The sequence below is a fragment of the Rhinoraja longicauda genome, chromosome 4 (assembly GCF_053455715.1).
Source record: "Rhinoraja longicauda isolate Sanriku21f chromosome 4, sRhiLon1.1, whole genome shotgun sequence".
NCBI classification, from domain to species: domain Eukaryota; kingdom Metazoa; phylum Chordata; class Chondrichthyes; order Rajiformes; family Arhynchobatidae; genus Rhinoraja; species Rhinoraja longicauda.
In genome coordinates, this window is record NC_135956.1 from 57,086,870 (window position 1) to 57,103,083 (window position 16,214).

Sequence of the window (16,214 nt, forward strand, 5' to 3'; positions counted from 1 at the left end):
ATATCAAACCATCTGTAATCTTTTGCTTTTCACAACATTGTTCAACCCTGAGTTCTCTTCCATATCCTCAATATTGTGTGCTTCAGCCATACCTCAGCCACATGTAAACGAATTCTTCATCTATGCCGTTGTAATTTGCAGTCTCAATTACTGTAATTGAAAATTTAAAAGAAGTGCTGTTTTATGCATTCTGTTTTTACTTCATTTATTCCTATATTCTGATGGATGGTGTTCCACTCTCATTGCTTATAAGCTCAATTTCTCTCTCCCCCCCCCCATCTCTTACTCGTAATATATAGTAAATACAATTAAGTATATTATCTTCATTCATTGCACCAAACACTGCAATTCATTCCCTTATAACATATCAACATCAGTAATGTATCATTATTAAGCATAATGTCAGCAAAAAACGCGGAGGCTGTTCCGCAGGGCCACAGAGTGAGATTAGTAGCATGATCCTAGACAATGATTTTTCCTCATGCACAGAGTCTTTGCAATGGTTTTAATGTTCCGTATCAACACTTGCTCCTACTCCTTGGTACATGCAAGTAGGCAGCATTCCCTTTTGGACATCTCCTTGCAATAGCAGACCAAAGAGCACCTTTTACTATGTTGATGATCTTCCAGCAGCAGTCAATGTTTGTCTCCGTATGCACCCCTGGGAACACACTGTGGAGAACAAAGCCCTGTGTTACACAATTGCTAGGGATGAAGTCTGACAGATACTGCATCCCTTTCTAGACCTTCCTGGCAAATACACAGGCCACAAGGAAAAGGATGGTTGTCTCATCTACCTAAGCCTTCTAAGGAAGTAGAGGCATTGGTGTGCTTTCTTGGCCATTGCTTTGATATGGCTGGTCCAGGACAAGTTGCGGGTTGTCTGAATCACCTCAGGGGTAATGCAAAATGAGAAAGAGACTAGCTCTGCATGAAGAATCGAATAAGGTGGCCCCTCCTCACTACTAACCAGGTGAGTTTGGTTGAGTGCTGTTGATGCTTGTTTGAGAACTCTTGTGAGGAGAAATTCTGCCAAATGACTTTGATAGTCTGCTAGGGACACCACCTGACAAGATTCCTCTTTTCCTTCTCCTGCTGGGCCTCCACGAAGAAACCATGTCTGATTGACTCGAGGTCCTAGGTGTTTTTCCACAAAAAAATATTTCCAGGGACAGATGGTGTGACAATATTCAACTAACCATAATGTTTTGTTACAGTATAGTGATTTTTTTTGGATCTCCCGAAGAAATGGAGAATGGCTTGCATAACTGCCTTGGCATAGGAGTTGGGTATGGGACACATCTGCGCCACACACAGCAACACCAAGAGGATTTCACACATGAAGATTTTATGAAGAAGTGAGAGCATGCTCCCTCCCGTATGCTGTACTCTGCTCAGCCTTGACAACCCACTCAAGCTAATTCTTGGCAGTACCCATATCCCGGCATACATTCACAGCGCCAAAGTTGAGATGGTTGAAAGCTTCAATTCTTAGGAGTAAATATCACCCGCAACTTGTCCTGGACCAGCCATATCAAAGCAATGGCCAAGAAAACACACCTATGCCTCTACCTCTTTAGAAGGCTTAGGAAATTCGGCATGTCCCCAAAAACTCTCACCAACTTCTACAGATGCGCCATAGAAAATATTTTATTGGGATGCATCATAACATGGTACAGGAACAGCTCCACCCAAGACCATAAGAAATTGCAGAGTTGTGGACATAGTCCTGACCAACACACAAACCAACTTCCCTTCCATTGACTCCATCTGCACTTCATGCTACCTCGACAAGGCCACCAGCACATTCAAGGACCAGTTTCATCCTGGTTACTCCTTCTACTCCCTTTTCCCATCAGGCAAGAGGTATAGAAATGTGAAAACGTGTACCTCCACATTCAGGGATAGTTCTTCTCAACTGTTATCGGGCTACAGAACCATCCTATCACCAACTAGAGAGTGGTCCTGATCTATCATCTACCTCATTGGTGACCCTCAGACTATCTTTAATTGGACCTTACTGGACCTTATCTTGCATTAAACATTATTCTCTTTTACTGTATCTGTACACTGTGGACAGCTTGATTATAATCATGCACAGTCTTTTCACCAACTGGATAGTACGCAACAAAAGGTTTTTTTTACTGTACCTCAGTACACCTGACAATAATAAACTAAACTAAAACTCCTCCAAGCTTGATTCCCGAATGGTGAAGCGAACAGAGGTTCATTTGGAGCAGTTGCCAAAGAACACAAATCGCTTTTGCTGCAATTGAATCTGGTCCCCGAGTCCAGTTCAACCTGGTCGCTGATACCGATCAAATGGTCTGAGCCAAAGGTGGCAAAGTACAAGAAGGCTCTGATTTGCTGCCTGAGATCATTGATCCTCTGATGCTGTATCTGATGGATTTATCAAAAAACTTAGTACAACACATAAACCTTATATTTATGTTGAAACAATTGTTGGAACAAGTAATTGCTCTGTAATTCCTCCTTCCACTTTTTCTGTTTTACAGATGTGTACCTGACCACATATTGTTCGAGGAAACTGGAAATTTTACATATAAAAAAGAATCTGGCCATTTAACATATGTTACATCATAAAGTCTTGGCTCCGGGAAATACCAAATAATAATGTAAGAAGGGTCTCGACCCGAAACGTCACCCATTCCTTCTCTGAGATGCTGCCTGTCCCACTGAGACGTTACTCCAGCTTTTTGTGTCTTTCTTCGTTTTAAAACAGCACTTACACAAATAATAATGTGACATTCTTCCACTTAGTTATCAGAAACACCTACTCAACATTACACACACCAACCACTTCGAAAGTCTCGTGATCGTTTTTAAAAAAACGAGAGCGGGGGGAGGGGGGGATTACTTTCAAGTCAGGTCGGAACTATTTTCACAGCGCGGAGGAAACGCTCTGACGCCCGATTGTGACGTCCGCGCCTGCGCGCGCGCTGGCACGAGGCTTCGCCGATCGGTTGGCTGGGCGAGCGCGGGGGAGGAAGGCGGGCGGGCGGGCGTGCGCCGCCGGAAGTGACGCGAGCGCACCTATAAATAACGGCGAGTCTACTCGTTTGACCCTCCGATCCCCGGCTGTGTGTGTGTGTCCGTGTGCACCAGGCTCGATCCGAGCTCTCTCGTCAGCACACTTTTCTGTTCTCTCTATATATAAATGGTTTAAAAAAATAGAAAAAAATTTAAAAAAGCGGAAAAATCTTAACCCAAAAAAAATTAAAAAAGAAAATCCCATAAAAAAAAAGGCGGTCGGGGGTTTTAAGGAAAAAAAAAAGGCAAAAAAAAAGCACCGAAGTCAACGAGAAGATTCTCAACGTCTCGGAACTCGAGAGGAAAAAAATTTAAAAAAAAGAAACCGACGACTCGACAAGCAAACGAACCCGCGAGGAACGGCTCTGAATCGTCACCAACCACCGCTGGCGCCGCCATCTCCTCCCGGGACCCCCTCGCAGTCAGCCCGCCGCACATCGACGCCGTGCCAGGCTCCTGCCACCGCGCCGCCCACAGCTGACATCTCCCTCTCCGACCTCTTCTTGGTTAAATCTGGTAAACCGTTCCCTCTCCACCTTCAACGGCAAACCAATAAATTGGAAAAAAGGAGCCCCGCACCGAGTGAGTCCGTCTTCGCCCGCCACCACCACACACGCTGTCCGCCGCCATGAACCCCAGCGCGCCCAGCTACCCCATGGCCTCGCTCTACGTGGGCGACCTGCACCCCGATGTGACCGAGGCGATGCTGTACGAGAAGTTCTCGCCGGCCGGGCCCATCCTCTCCATCCGCGTCTGCCGCGACATGATCACCCGCCGCTCGCTGGGCTACGCCTACGTCAACTTCCAACAGCCGGCCGACGGTGAGACCAACCCCGGGGTCAGTGGGGCGATTGGCGGGGAGGGTGTGTGTGTGTGGGTCGCCGGCTTCCCTCCTCCTGAGCCTGGCCCACGGACTGAGCCCCTTTCGGCCGTTCCCAGCACTCGGGGTACTGAGTTGCGGCAGGCCATGTGGGCCCAGAGTGGGATCCCTGAGGCCGCCACGCGGCTGGCGATTCTCGATAGGCGCGACCTACACATGCGACGTGTGATTTGAAAGGTGTTCCTGGGTTGGGGAAGTTTAATGGGTGTTGGATTTTGTAAAATATCAATTCGTGACACGGGGGGGGGGGGGGGGGGGCAGCTCCAGTTAATGTCTGATTGAACCATTTTGTGTGGCGGAAAAAACTCGCCCTGGTGGTCATGTGGGAGTGGCCTTGCATTTCGACAACTTGGTGCGTACCTATCAGCATGGTTGCAGATTATCGCAGAGAAACAGACCTGTTTCTGTGCAATGCCCTCGTCTCTCACCCCAAGTTATAATCTTATCTGACCAGGGATCAGGCGTCCAGCTTGTTACATCTGGTCAGCGAAGATGCGCTGCTTGGAAGTAAAGGTCGTTTATGTGCTGCCGTTTCACGACACGTATTCCGTGTCATTCTCAGAGTAATCACATTTAGGAAAATCCAGCATGGAATCATGTATTTGAAAGAACAAGCGCTAAATTAGCAAACATTTGTTGATCAAGTAACACTAAAGACCGATTGTCGGGCTATTAATGATTTGCGCTGATTGAACTGCTGTTCAAAATTGACATGAACAATTGGATAATTGACGCAAACCATTTCTAAATTGGGCTAGGATTGCGGGGGTTGTCAACAATCAGAAACTTGCAGAATGGACAAATGGCAGTTAACATTTCTTGGAAGGTGCGTGAAGGATTGAAATGATCTCTGAGCCCATGTCAGCAAAATCATTTAAAAAAACTACTGGAATATTTCTGGAGGATTAAGTTAAAAAGTGGATAAGTTGGTGTTAGGCAGCATTTTTTAACAACTAGATCCAGTTATGTTTGCCATATTAGAAAGGACAAAGCAGTTGAGAGGTTGTCCACACGATTTACAAAGCTGGTAAAAATGTCTCAGAAAAGAAAGCTACGGGGTGGCCTAATAGAACTCTTTGAATTTGTAAATGTTAGTAGTAGGAGCTCCAATTAATACTTTTGCTTGAGAAAGAGATGTCGAAGTAGTCAAAAAATCTGATGGGTAAATGGATTTGAATTCTCCAGAAGTTAAAATGAGGAACATCTTGTCTGAGGCAATGGATGAAGCAAATAGTATATTTACACGTTATAGAGGCTGTAAAAGTACACGAGAAAGATCCAAATACTAGCTTATGGTGTTGTATTAAATGAGGAAAGACCGCGCTTATGCAACATAAACCCTCAGCATTGTTTTTGCTGTGCCATCCATCTGTATAGGCTGATCATGTGCAGTGCTCATGATGTGATCTATAAATGCAAGTTTAATTGATTATGACCTCGTTCTTGAGCCATATACTGAAACTCAATACACATTTATACATTGGCCGGAGTGCACCTCTGGGGCAAAAAAGGAAATTGGTGTTGTCCAATTTGTGAATATGAATGACGATTTCTCCACTGTTATTGTTGTCATAGTTTAAAAATGCTACTGAATATTATTTTATTACATCAGAGTGCAGTTATTACCAATTTCCTATTTCTAGATTCAATAACCAGAATAAAAATGCTGTCTTTGTCACAATTTCAGGATTATCATTGTCTCAGACCCTACAAGTCTTCATTGGTATCTCCATACATAAATATTTGCACGTTTTAGTGCTATCCATCAAGGGAACATGCTCCAAGAGCTCAACCATTTGTCTGCAGATAGTGACCTAACAAATAAGCCAAAGTTAAAATTTGATTCAAGCTTTTGGCAATGACTGACTTGTGAGACTCATTGAGAGGATGAGCAATGTTATAGTTAAGAACAGATGAGATCTTGTAACTTTACTCTTCGGACTTGTAGTTGGGATCACAATTAGGTCAGCGGTGTGCTCTTACCGCAGGACGTGGGAATTTAGGAAAACTTCTGTTGTCCATGGTGAGATGTGTGTGCAAAGTGTGCCTGGCTGCAGCTCCTGACTGACTGCATCAATGAACTGGCGGTGGGAATATTCAGGATTATCTGGGAAGCCAAGAGCATCATAGATTTGAGTTTTAGCAAGATGGCCACATCTAAGGTGCAGGCTGTTGGTTGTTCACTATGAAAGTAAGAGAAGTAGGCAGACAATGCAGGAGAAATTACAGATTTTGAGAGATTAGAGATGACAGATATACTTTGGATACTGTTGGGTGGGGTGAGCGATGTCCTTTCGGAAATGCCTGCACAACAGAGAACTGCATGCTGGTGAGCCTGGTGGGTAGCCTGCTGTGAGGACAGGCAGGACGAGCTAGCTAATTGGCATCTTGGCTGGAAGCAGATGGTGATGGTGGAAGTTTGTTTCATTGACTGGGAGCCCATGACTAGAGTCATGGATCTATACAGCACAGGAATGGGCCCTTGGAACCACAAGTCACCTGCATTTTGCTTACAGCTTTCTAAACTATGGGAAGTCATACCAACTACCAAGGTGAAAAAGTAGCCCCACTAATCTTTTAATCTCTCTCATCTCGCTTTAAGACTGTCTATTAGTTTTAGAATCCAGGGAAAGACTGAGCATTCATGTCCATGCCTCATGATCCTTTGAACCTCAGCCTTACACACTCCAAAGAAAAAAGTCCCAGCATATCCAACCTCTGCATGTAGGGCATGCCCAGATAACATCCTGGTGAATCTCTTCTGCATCCTTTCCACTTAGTGACATTGAGACCAGAACTGCATACAATACATTGTCTCACAAATGGATTGTGTCACAACTATTGTACTTGAAATCATTGTCCTTGAAGGAAATGTGCCAGATATCACCTTCACCATATCGTTTAACTGTGTCACCAATTTTAGGGAACCATGCACATCCACTCCCAGATCATAAGTGATAGGAGCAGAATTAGGCCATTCAGCCCATTCAATTCTGCCATTCAATCATGGCTGATCTATCTCTCCCTCCTAACCCCATTCTCCTGCCTTCTCATAACCCCAGACACTCGCACGAATCAAGAATATATCTATCTCTGCCTTAAAAACATCAATTGACTTGGCCTCCACGGCCATCTGCGACAAAGAATTCTACAGATGCACCACCCTCTGACTAAAGAAACCTCCTTTAATTCTAAGGGTATGACCTCTATTCCTGGACTCTCCCACCAGTGGAAACATCCCTCTGTTCTGCTACTCTCCCCAAGGTTCTACCATTTATCGTGCAAACCCAGCCCGGTTTGGTATACCAAAGTACAAAACTGCACGTCTTAGAGTTAAATTCCATTTGTCATTCCTTGGCATACTTTCCGAACTGATCTCGATCTTGTAAACTTACATATCCTTCGTCACTGTCTTCTGCGCCACCAGTTTTGATGTCATCTGCAGGTTAGCTGCATTATCGTCCAAGACAATGGTGAGGGCGTACTTGGAGTACTGTGTTAAATTTTGGTTGCCCTGCTAAAGGGTAGATGCCACTACATGGGGACAAATACAGAAACGATTGAGGATATTGTGAGATATTGTACATTATTCTTTGGAATAGAGGAGACTAAAGAGCGATTTTACAGAGGTGAACAAAGTCACGAGGGGCATTCCTAAGATTGTGGAATGAAGAACAGATGTTGGTATGTACATTGAGTGAGTTGCCAGGTTAATTGGTTGAGGCAAGTACAGAAACATTAATTGGGTACGTAAATAGATAGGAACAATTTAGAGCGATACGGACACCAAACCTTGGCAGGTGGAAGTAGTGGAAATGGGCATCTTGGTCAGTATGGGCTAGTTGGACTGAAGAGTGCTTCCATATTCTAAGGCTGAGGGGATTTGGAGGGACAGAATCTAATGGCATTTGAATAGACAAGGATTGTTTAGGAATAGTCAGCATTGCTTTTTTTTTGCATAGAAAATCATGCCTCGTGCATCATTTAAAAAAAAAATGAGGTGGGTAAGTAATCCAAGGAATGTCAAATGAATCTTGGGACGTCAAGCCTAAAAGTGACTTTTGCGGTGAACAATAGGGTCTAGAGGTTTGCTGTGGAATAAAGCGCTCTAGGAGTACAAATACATAGTTCCCCAAAGGTTGTGACAAGCCATCTTGCCTAATATTTCTCGAGCAGCTTATTCTACTTTTGTGCCAGAGTCTGATATATTCAGGTCCCTTTTAATTTTTTTCCCCTCTCACCACGAACTCTTCTTCCTATCTTGATCCCCCCTCCCTGGGGAAAAAGCATTCACTTTATCTATTCTAATTCCTACAATCCAAGGAGTAGTTAGTCTAACCTCCTTTTAACTAAAACCTTCAAGTACTGGTGACATTCTAGTAATTCTTTCATTCTTTCCATCTGAATAATATCTTGTATGGAAGGGTATCCAAAACTGCACCCAATACTCCCAAGCTCAAAGACTTGTACAACTGCAGTGCAATATTCCTGTTTTTGTACTCTATGCCTTGACTGGTGAAGGACAGTGCCAAAAGCCACCTTCACTACCCTATCTGTGACACTACTAGTTTTGATAGGCACCTTGATTTGCTGGTCAAGTAATTGTGGCTCTGGTTTAAACCAGTTTTGAAGTTAAGGATAAACCTTTTTTGGGGAGGAGGAATTAAAGTGGATAGTTTGGAAACTGGAGATCGTGGTCGAAATCCTTGGAAACAAGATATTGATATATTGAAGACCTGCACCAATCTGCAGTATATGTTGGAGGGGAACCATTATCCTAGCAGGCAGGTTTGCTCCCGCTACATGGTGGGTTTAAAATAGATCGGCGGGGGGTGGTATCTAATTCAGGATTGAGGAAGGTGAGAGGCTGGAAATCTGTATTGAAAGTGGTGAAAGTTCAGTGGACAGGATAGGCTGGAGCCATGACAGAGAGGGAGGAAGGACTGTTAGATTGAGTTGCATTCATTTTAATACGAGGGGGCTGACGGGTAAGATAGATGAACGTATATCTGGGCATTTGTAGCCTGTACAGAAATCTGGCTGGGGGGGGGGGGGAGATAGGACTAGCAGTTTAATATTCCATTGTACAGGCGCTGCATGAAGATGGAGGTGGGGGTAAAAGAGGAGGGGCCGTTGCCTTATTAAGGGAGAATGTCATGGCAGTAATCCACGATCACATTACTGATGGTTTGTCCAGTTAGTCTATATGGGTGGACCTAAGAAATAAAAAAAGTGGATGGTCTCCTTGAATGGAGTGTATTATAGGTGCCCCAAATAGTCAATGGGAATAATGTTTCAAAATATTGGTAGGTATTGATAAATATCTCTTTGCCAAATATTTGAATGTCCTTAAAGTACCTTTTCAAAATATAGGCAAGGTATGCAAATTCTGATCAGGGCATTTGCAGAATTAAAATTCCAAAACAATAAATATTTGAAAGCAGTTTCATGGCATTAATACAGCTCAATATAGGAGGTAATTTATTTTAAGGGGATAGTTTGAGATGGGTGAAGTGTATTTTGGTGATCAAAAGTTGTTTTATTTCTTGTAAATAAAAATAAATATACCTAGTTTGATATTTAATGACAATCTTCAATACTGTGCATGGAAGATTTGGTTGCTGACATTACAAATTATTATGGCCATATATGAAATAGCAGCATTAATATTGCTTTGTGCCAGGGAAGCATTGTCTTTCACAGAAGGAAATATAGCCATGTTAAATCTGATTATCTTGTGTCTTTCCAAGGATGGGTATGTGCAGATTATTGTGTGTGGAAATTGAGAAAGCTACACACTTGAAATAATACATTTTACTCTAATTAGTTGAACAAAAAATAAAGACCCTACAATATTGCTGTTCCAAGTTTATTTTGAATGCATGGAATTGTCAATGGGAAGCTCTGTTCCCTCAAATCAAAACATTTGGGCTACAAAACCTAATCCAGGAACAAGCACAAAATTCTCAATGAACCAATTTTTAATTGCAATAGTGGAAAACTGCATTCTCAGAAGTGATTTGTTAGCTGTGGTTAAAACTGAAATCCCATCTATATTGTCAAATAAATGTAGAATTCCTTGATATTTTATCAGTATTTTGTTTTTGTTGGAGGTTTGCTAGTTCCAGATTGGCAACGTTTTCCATGTTTGACAGTGACTGCATTTCATACCTAACAGTTGTCCACAAAATACTAAGCAAGCATTCATTTTTTTCTTTAGCTGAGCGTGCTTTGGATACCATGAATTTTGATGTGATCAAAGGCAAGCCTGTTCGTATCATGTGGTCTCAACGTGACCCGTCTTTGCGGAAATCTGGTGTTGGCAACATCTTCATTAAGAACTTGGATAAATCGATTGATAACAAAGCACTGTATGACACATTTTCAGCTTTTGGGAACATACTTTCTTGCAAGGTGAGAATTAATAGCCTTATGTTGATTATATCTGAAATTGCATGTACCTTTCTCAATTTTGAATTCAATTTAAAAATTGTGCTCATATAACGACACATGAGTTTGCTACCCATAATGTGTTAAAATTGATTGAAAAGTGTTCTCTGCTTCAGTCGAAATAGTGTGCCAACCTTCGGAACTGGAGGCAATGGTGCCTATGGTCCACTATATCTGCATCCTTACAGATTTTGCATTACATCCCCTGTTTAGAATATACAAATGTAGGCTCTTTGCCCTCTTTTCAACCCAGATACTTTTAATCCCATTTTTCTCAAAGGAGTCTGAAGAAGGGTCTCGACCCGAAACGTCACCCATTCCTTCACTCCAGCGATGCTGTCTGTCCCGCTGAGATACTCCAGCATTTTGTGTCTATCTTTGGTTTAAACCGGAATCTCCATTTCCTTCCTACACATGCACATATGAATATTTGTTTTATATCACATCTGCGTCATACGTTCTCCTTTCTGTACCAGTATCATCTTATTCCAGGTCAAGGACTACAACTTCCACAGGTTTTACAAAACACTTCATTTTGCAGAATTTGGCTTATCCAAAGCTAACTATGTATACTATCTTGCATCTTTTGAAAAATTGTAGCATAATTTTTCTGGAAGCTACAAGTATATTTTTATCCTCGTCTTCAAATCGTACAAAAGTCAGGACGTGGATAGGTACTTGCGACTGGGATGTTATAGCCATCATGGATCCTGACTATGGGAGGGAGAGGGCTTGAAGCTTAATGTTCCATGGTACAGGTACCATAGGTGAGATGGAGCAATGAGTAAAAGGAAGACGAGTTGCTTAAGGAGAATATCACAACGATAGGCTGAGATGACATTACTGAAGGATTGTCCAGTGAGGCAATATGGTGTAGCTGAGAAATAAAAAGGGGATGATCACCTTGTTGGGATTGCACTAGTTAACAGGAATTGGAGGACCAATATGCTGAGAGGTTGTCAACAGCTGCTCATTTATGAGCGTTGACATGGTAGATGTTCAAACTTTCCCACTATAGATTGAAACTGCCATTTAAAATGTGGTGGAATTTATCAAGTGTATTCAGGAAAGTTTCCTCGGGCAATCTGTAGAGGGCCCTACAGGGGCGAGGGCAAAGCTTGACATATTCTTGGGGAATTGGGTAGGGCAAGTCACTGAAATGTCAGTGGGTGTGCCTTTTGGGACTAGTGATCACTGTTTTATCAGCTTCCAAATGGTTATGGATAAGGTTAGGGCTGGTTCATAAGTTGACTTTCTAAATTGGAGCCAGGCCAACTACAATGCAGTTGCCAAAAACTTGTAAGACTATGACTGGGTTGTTGTGGGCAAAGGGATGTCCGGAAATAGGATGCTTCCAAAAGAGCGATAGGGAAAGCTCATGGTATGCATATTCCTGTTCGTGATGGGCAAGGCCGAAAGGAATAAGGAGCCCTGGCTGATGACAGAAGCCTGGGAAGTCTAATGGCATCTTATTGAAACATATAAAATTATTAAGGGATTGGACACGTTAGAGGCAGGAACCATGTTCCCAATGTTTGGGGAGTCCAGAACCAGGGGCCACAGTTTAAGAATATGGGGTAGGCCATTTAGAACGGAGATGAGGAAAACCTTTTTCAGTCAGAGAGTTGTAAATCTATGGAATTCTCTGCCTCAGTGTAGAAGTTGGCATGTAATGTTACAGTTGTACAAAACATTGGTGAGAATGAACTTGTAGGAGTGTTCAGTTTTTGGTCACCCTGTTTATGGCTATGAGTGGTTTAATGGCTTATGGGCCAAACACTGGCAAATGACACTAGCTTAGATGGAGCATCTTGGTTGGCATCGGTGAGTTGGGCCAAATGGCCTGCGTCCATACTGTGTGACTCTATTGCTTAGCATTTCTTTGTTTGACTACCTTTGCTTTGATAATATCCTGGATTGCTTTATTACCTTCTGCATCCTTCTGTTTACTGTATACCCTACGTATTTGTTTTATATAGTGCCAGAGGGGAGAAATTCTGGCAATCCTTTGAAAGAACCACTGAAGTCAGTAGCTTCTGATGATGTTACCATAAATTAGAAATAACTAACCTGTTAAACAAGGAGGATGGTTCTTAATGCGTTCTTAATTGTTATTTAGTTGAAATTGTAAATTTGTTATTTCCAAAAAGCTTGTGGTGAATGTGCTTAACTGTTTTTTTAAACACTGGATGACAATCAATTTAAAGTGAGGAAACTTAAATATGTAATGTGTTCTCTATCTTGAATAATATTTGTGTAGCACCTAGTTTATTTATTTTTTATTCACATGGCATTCTTTTAAAATATTTAAATCTTAATTATCAAAATAATTCTTATGTTCAAAAGTGCCATGATTGAGCTGGTGAATTGCTGGGCAACATAGATTTGGAAGTTGTGGTGTATCCTAGGATTATATTTGTTTGGTTAGTTGAATACGCTCGTATGGTAATGGAGTCAGATGATTAGGCTTAGTGGGGTTCTGAAGGAAACTATTCAATCTTGGTTTATTCTGCAAATTGTTTTAGTGGCTTTTAATACAGGATAAATTTGTCAAAGTCAGGAAATGAAGCTTGAACACAGCAAATACCATTTCTGAGCAAAAGGTATTTTGCTGTTCAGTTAGACTGAAGACTGTACCGAAATGTTTATGCCCAAATATTCTATGTGCAAATCTGTACTCTTTGATGAAGAATTGTGAAAATTAAAATAGCATATCAAACTCACTGCTAGGGTAGCTGATGTTATCCCACCTTTTAAGAAAGGAGGAATGGAGAAAACTGGAAATTATAGACCAGTTAGTCTGACATCAGTGGTGGGGAAGATGCTGGAGTCAATTATAAAAGACGAAATTGCGGAGCATTTGGATAGCAGTAACAGGATCGTTCCGAGTCAGCATGGATTTACGAAGGGGAAGTCATGCTTGACTAATCTTCTGGAATTTTTTGAGGATGTAACTAGGAAAATTGCCGGTGGATGTGGTGTACCTTGACTTTCAGAAAGCCTTCGACAAGGTCCCACATAGGAGATTAGTGGGCAAAATTAGGGCACATGGTATTGCGGGTAGGGTACAGACATGGATAGAAAATTGGTTGGCAGACAAAAAGCAAAGAGTGGGGATAAAGGGTCCCTTTCAGAATGGCAGGCAGTGACTTTTGGGGTACCGCAAGGCTCGGTGCTGGGACCGCAGCTATTTACAATATACATTAATGACTTGGATGAAGGGATTAAAAGTACCATTAGCAAATTTGCAGATGATACAAAGCTGGGTGGCAGTGTGAACTGTGAGGAAGATGCTATGAGGTTGCAGGGTGACTTAGACAGGTTGTGTGAGTGGGTGGTTGCATGGCAGATGCAGTTTAATGTGGATAAGTGTGAGGTTATCCACTTTGGTGGTAAGAATAGGAAGGCAGATTATTATCTGAATGTTGTCAAGTTAGGAAAATGGGACGTACAACGAGATCTGGGTGTCCGAGTGCATCAGTCAATGAAAGGAAGCATGCAGGTACAGCATGCAGTGAAGAAAGCCAATGGAATGTTGGCCTTCATAACAAGAGGAGTTGAGTATAGGAGCAAAGAGTTCCTTCTGCAGTTGTACAGGACCCCAGTGAGACCACACCAGGAGTACTGTGCAGTTTTGGTCTCCAGATTTGAGGAAGGATATTCTTGCTATTGAGGGCGTGCAGCGTAGGTTTACTAGGTTAATTCCTGGAATGGCGGGACTGTCATATGTTGAAAGACTGGAGCGACTAGGTTTGTATACACTGGAATTTAGAAGGATGAGAGGGGATCTTATCGAAACATATAAGATTATTAAGGGGTTGGACACGTTAGAGGCAGGAAACATGTTCCCAATGATGGGGGAGTCCAGAACCAGGGGCCACAGTTTAAGAATAAGGGGTGGGCCATTTAGAACGGAGATGAAGAAAAACTTTTTCAGTCAGAGAGTTGTAAATCTGTGGAATTCTCTGCCTCAGAAGGCAGTGGAGGCCAATTCTCTGAATGCATTCAAGAGAGAGCTAGATACAGCTCTTGAGGATAGCGGAGTCAGGAGGTATGGGGAGAAGGCAGGAACGAGGTACTGATTGAGAATGATCAGCCATGATCACATTGAATGGTGGTGCTGGCTCGAAGGGCCGAATGGCCTACTCCTGCACCTATTGTCTATAGAACTTTTTAAAAAGCTGCCTCTGAAATGTTTGATCACCCTCTTAAGTTCTATCTAAATCTACGTCTGTTTCGGATCAATTATGCCTCTTGATGCGCCTTGGTAGCTTTACTTTAAAGGTGTTGTATATGTTGCTGTACTGTATCAGAAAATAAAATGAAAAAAAGATTTTTTTGATATGCTGGTAAACAATTCAAATTGTGCTTTGCCTTCTGAGTATGCATTCTTGACCAAGGATTTTGTTTTCCACACTTAGGTAGTCTGTGATGAAAATGGTTCTAAAGGCTATGGATTTGTCCATTTTGAGACCCATGAAGCGGCAGAACGAGCCATTGAAAAAATGAACGGCATGCTTCTTAACGATCGTAAAGTGTAGGTATCAGGATTTTAAACACGTAAAATGTAATGGTCAAAAATAAGTTTTTTGGTGGTCTGTTGTGGTATTAATTGCCAAGAAAAAAAATTCATGTAAACAATGACAATAAATAAAAAATATTGGTGAAGATGTACTTAAAGTAGGTTTGAATTTGTCAGAGAGCCTATGGCTTTATTTGGGTATTTGGCAATGATGGTGCAGGGTAATTGAATCCATTCTCTAATATTTTGCAAATATACAACAAAATCTTGTATAGTGATTTCATTGTACTTCATAGGAGCATTGTCAAATACAAGGAGGTATTGTTTTAGACAATTGAGATTACATATTTGCTTCATATAGTGCCAGAGGGGAGAATTTCTGGCAATCCTTTGAAAGAGCCACTGAAGACAGTAGCTTCTGATGATGTTACCATAATTAGAAATAACTAACCTGCTAAACAAGGAGGGTTGTTCTTAATGGGTTCTTAATTGTTATTTAATTGTAAATTTGTTATTTCCAAAAAGTTTGTGGTGAATGTGCTTAACTTTTTTTTAACACTTTGGATGACAATCAATTTAAAGTGAGGAAACTTAAATATGTCATGTGTTCTCTATCTTGAATAATATTTGTGTAGCACCTAGTTTATTTATTTTTTATCCACATGGCGTTCTTTTAAAATATTTAAATCTTAATTATCAAAATAATTCTGATGTTCAAAAGTGCCATGATTGAGCTGGTGAATTAGGCAAAATAGATTTGGAAGTTGTGTATCCTAGGATTATATTTGTTTGGTTGGTTGAATACGCTCGTATGGTAATGGGGTCAGATGATTAGGTTTAGTGGGGTTCTGAAGGAAACTTCAATCTTGGTTTATTCTGCAAATTTTTTTTAGTGGCTTTTAATACAGGATAAATTTGTCACGGTTAGGAAATGAAGCTTGAACATAGCAAATACCATTTCTGAGCAAAAGTCAAGCCAAGTCAATTTTATTTGTATAGCTCATTTTAAAACAACCCACGTTGACCAAAGTGCTGTATATCAGTTCAGGTACTAAGAAACGAACGTACAATGGCACACAAACATAACAGCACATACATAAACAGTTCACAGCGCCCCCTCAGAGGGCCTCAAACGCTAGGGAGTAGAAATAGGTTTTGAGCCTGGACTTAAAGGAGTCGATGGAGGTGGCAGTTCTGATGGGTAGAGGGATGCTGTTCCACAGTCTAGGAACTGCAACTGCAAAAACGCGGTCACCCCTAAGCTTAAGCCTAGACCGTGGGATAGTGAGTAGCCCCAAGTCGGCCGATCTG

The 16,214-nt window shown here is 41.8% G+C and overlaps 1 protein-coding gene across 1 annotated transcript in view; it reads left to right on the forward strand.

Annotated features, from left to right (window-relative positions):
• The first annotated feature begins 3,072 nt into the window (after positions 1–3,072).
• Positions 3,073–16,214, forward strand: part of pabpc1b (poly A binding protein, cytoplasmic 1 b) — a 30,818-nt gene continuing 17,676 nt past the window's right edge. The window contains exons 1-3 of the mRNA XM_078397784.1: positions 3,073–3,872; positions 10,152–10,345; positions 14,803–14,918. Coding sequence (XP_078253910.1) covers positions 3,680–3,872; positions 10,152–10,345; positions 14,803–14,918 — 503 coding nt within the window. The 5' untranslated portion in view covers positions 3,073–3,679. The remainder of the gene's footprint in view (positions 3,873–10,151; positions 10,346–14,802; positions 14,919–16,214) is intronic.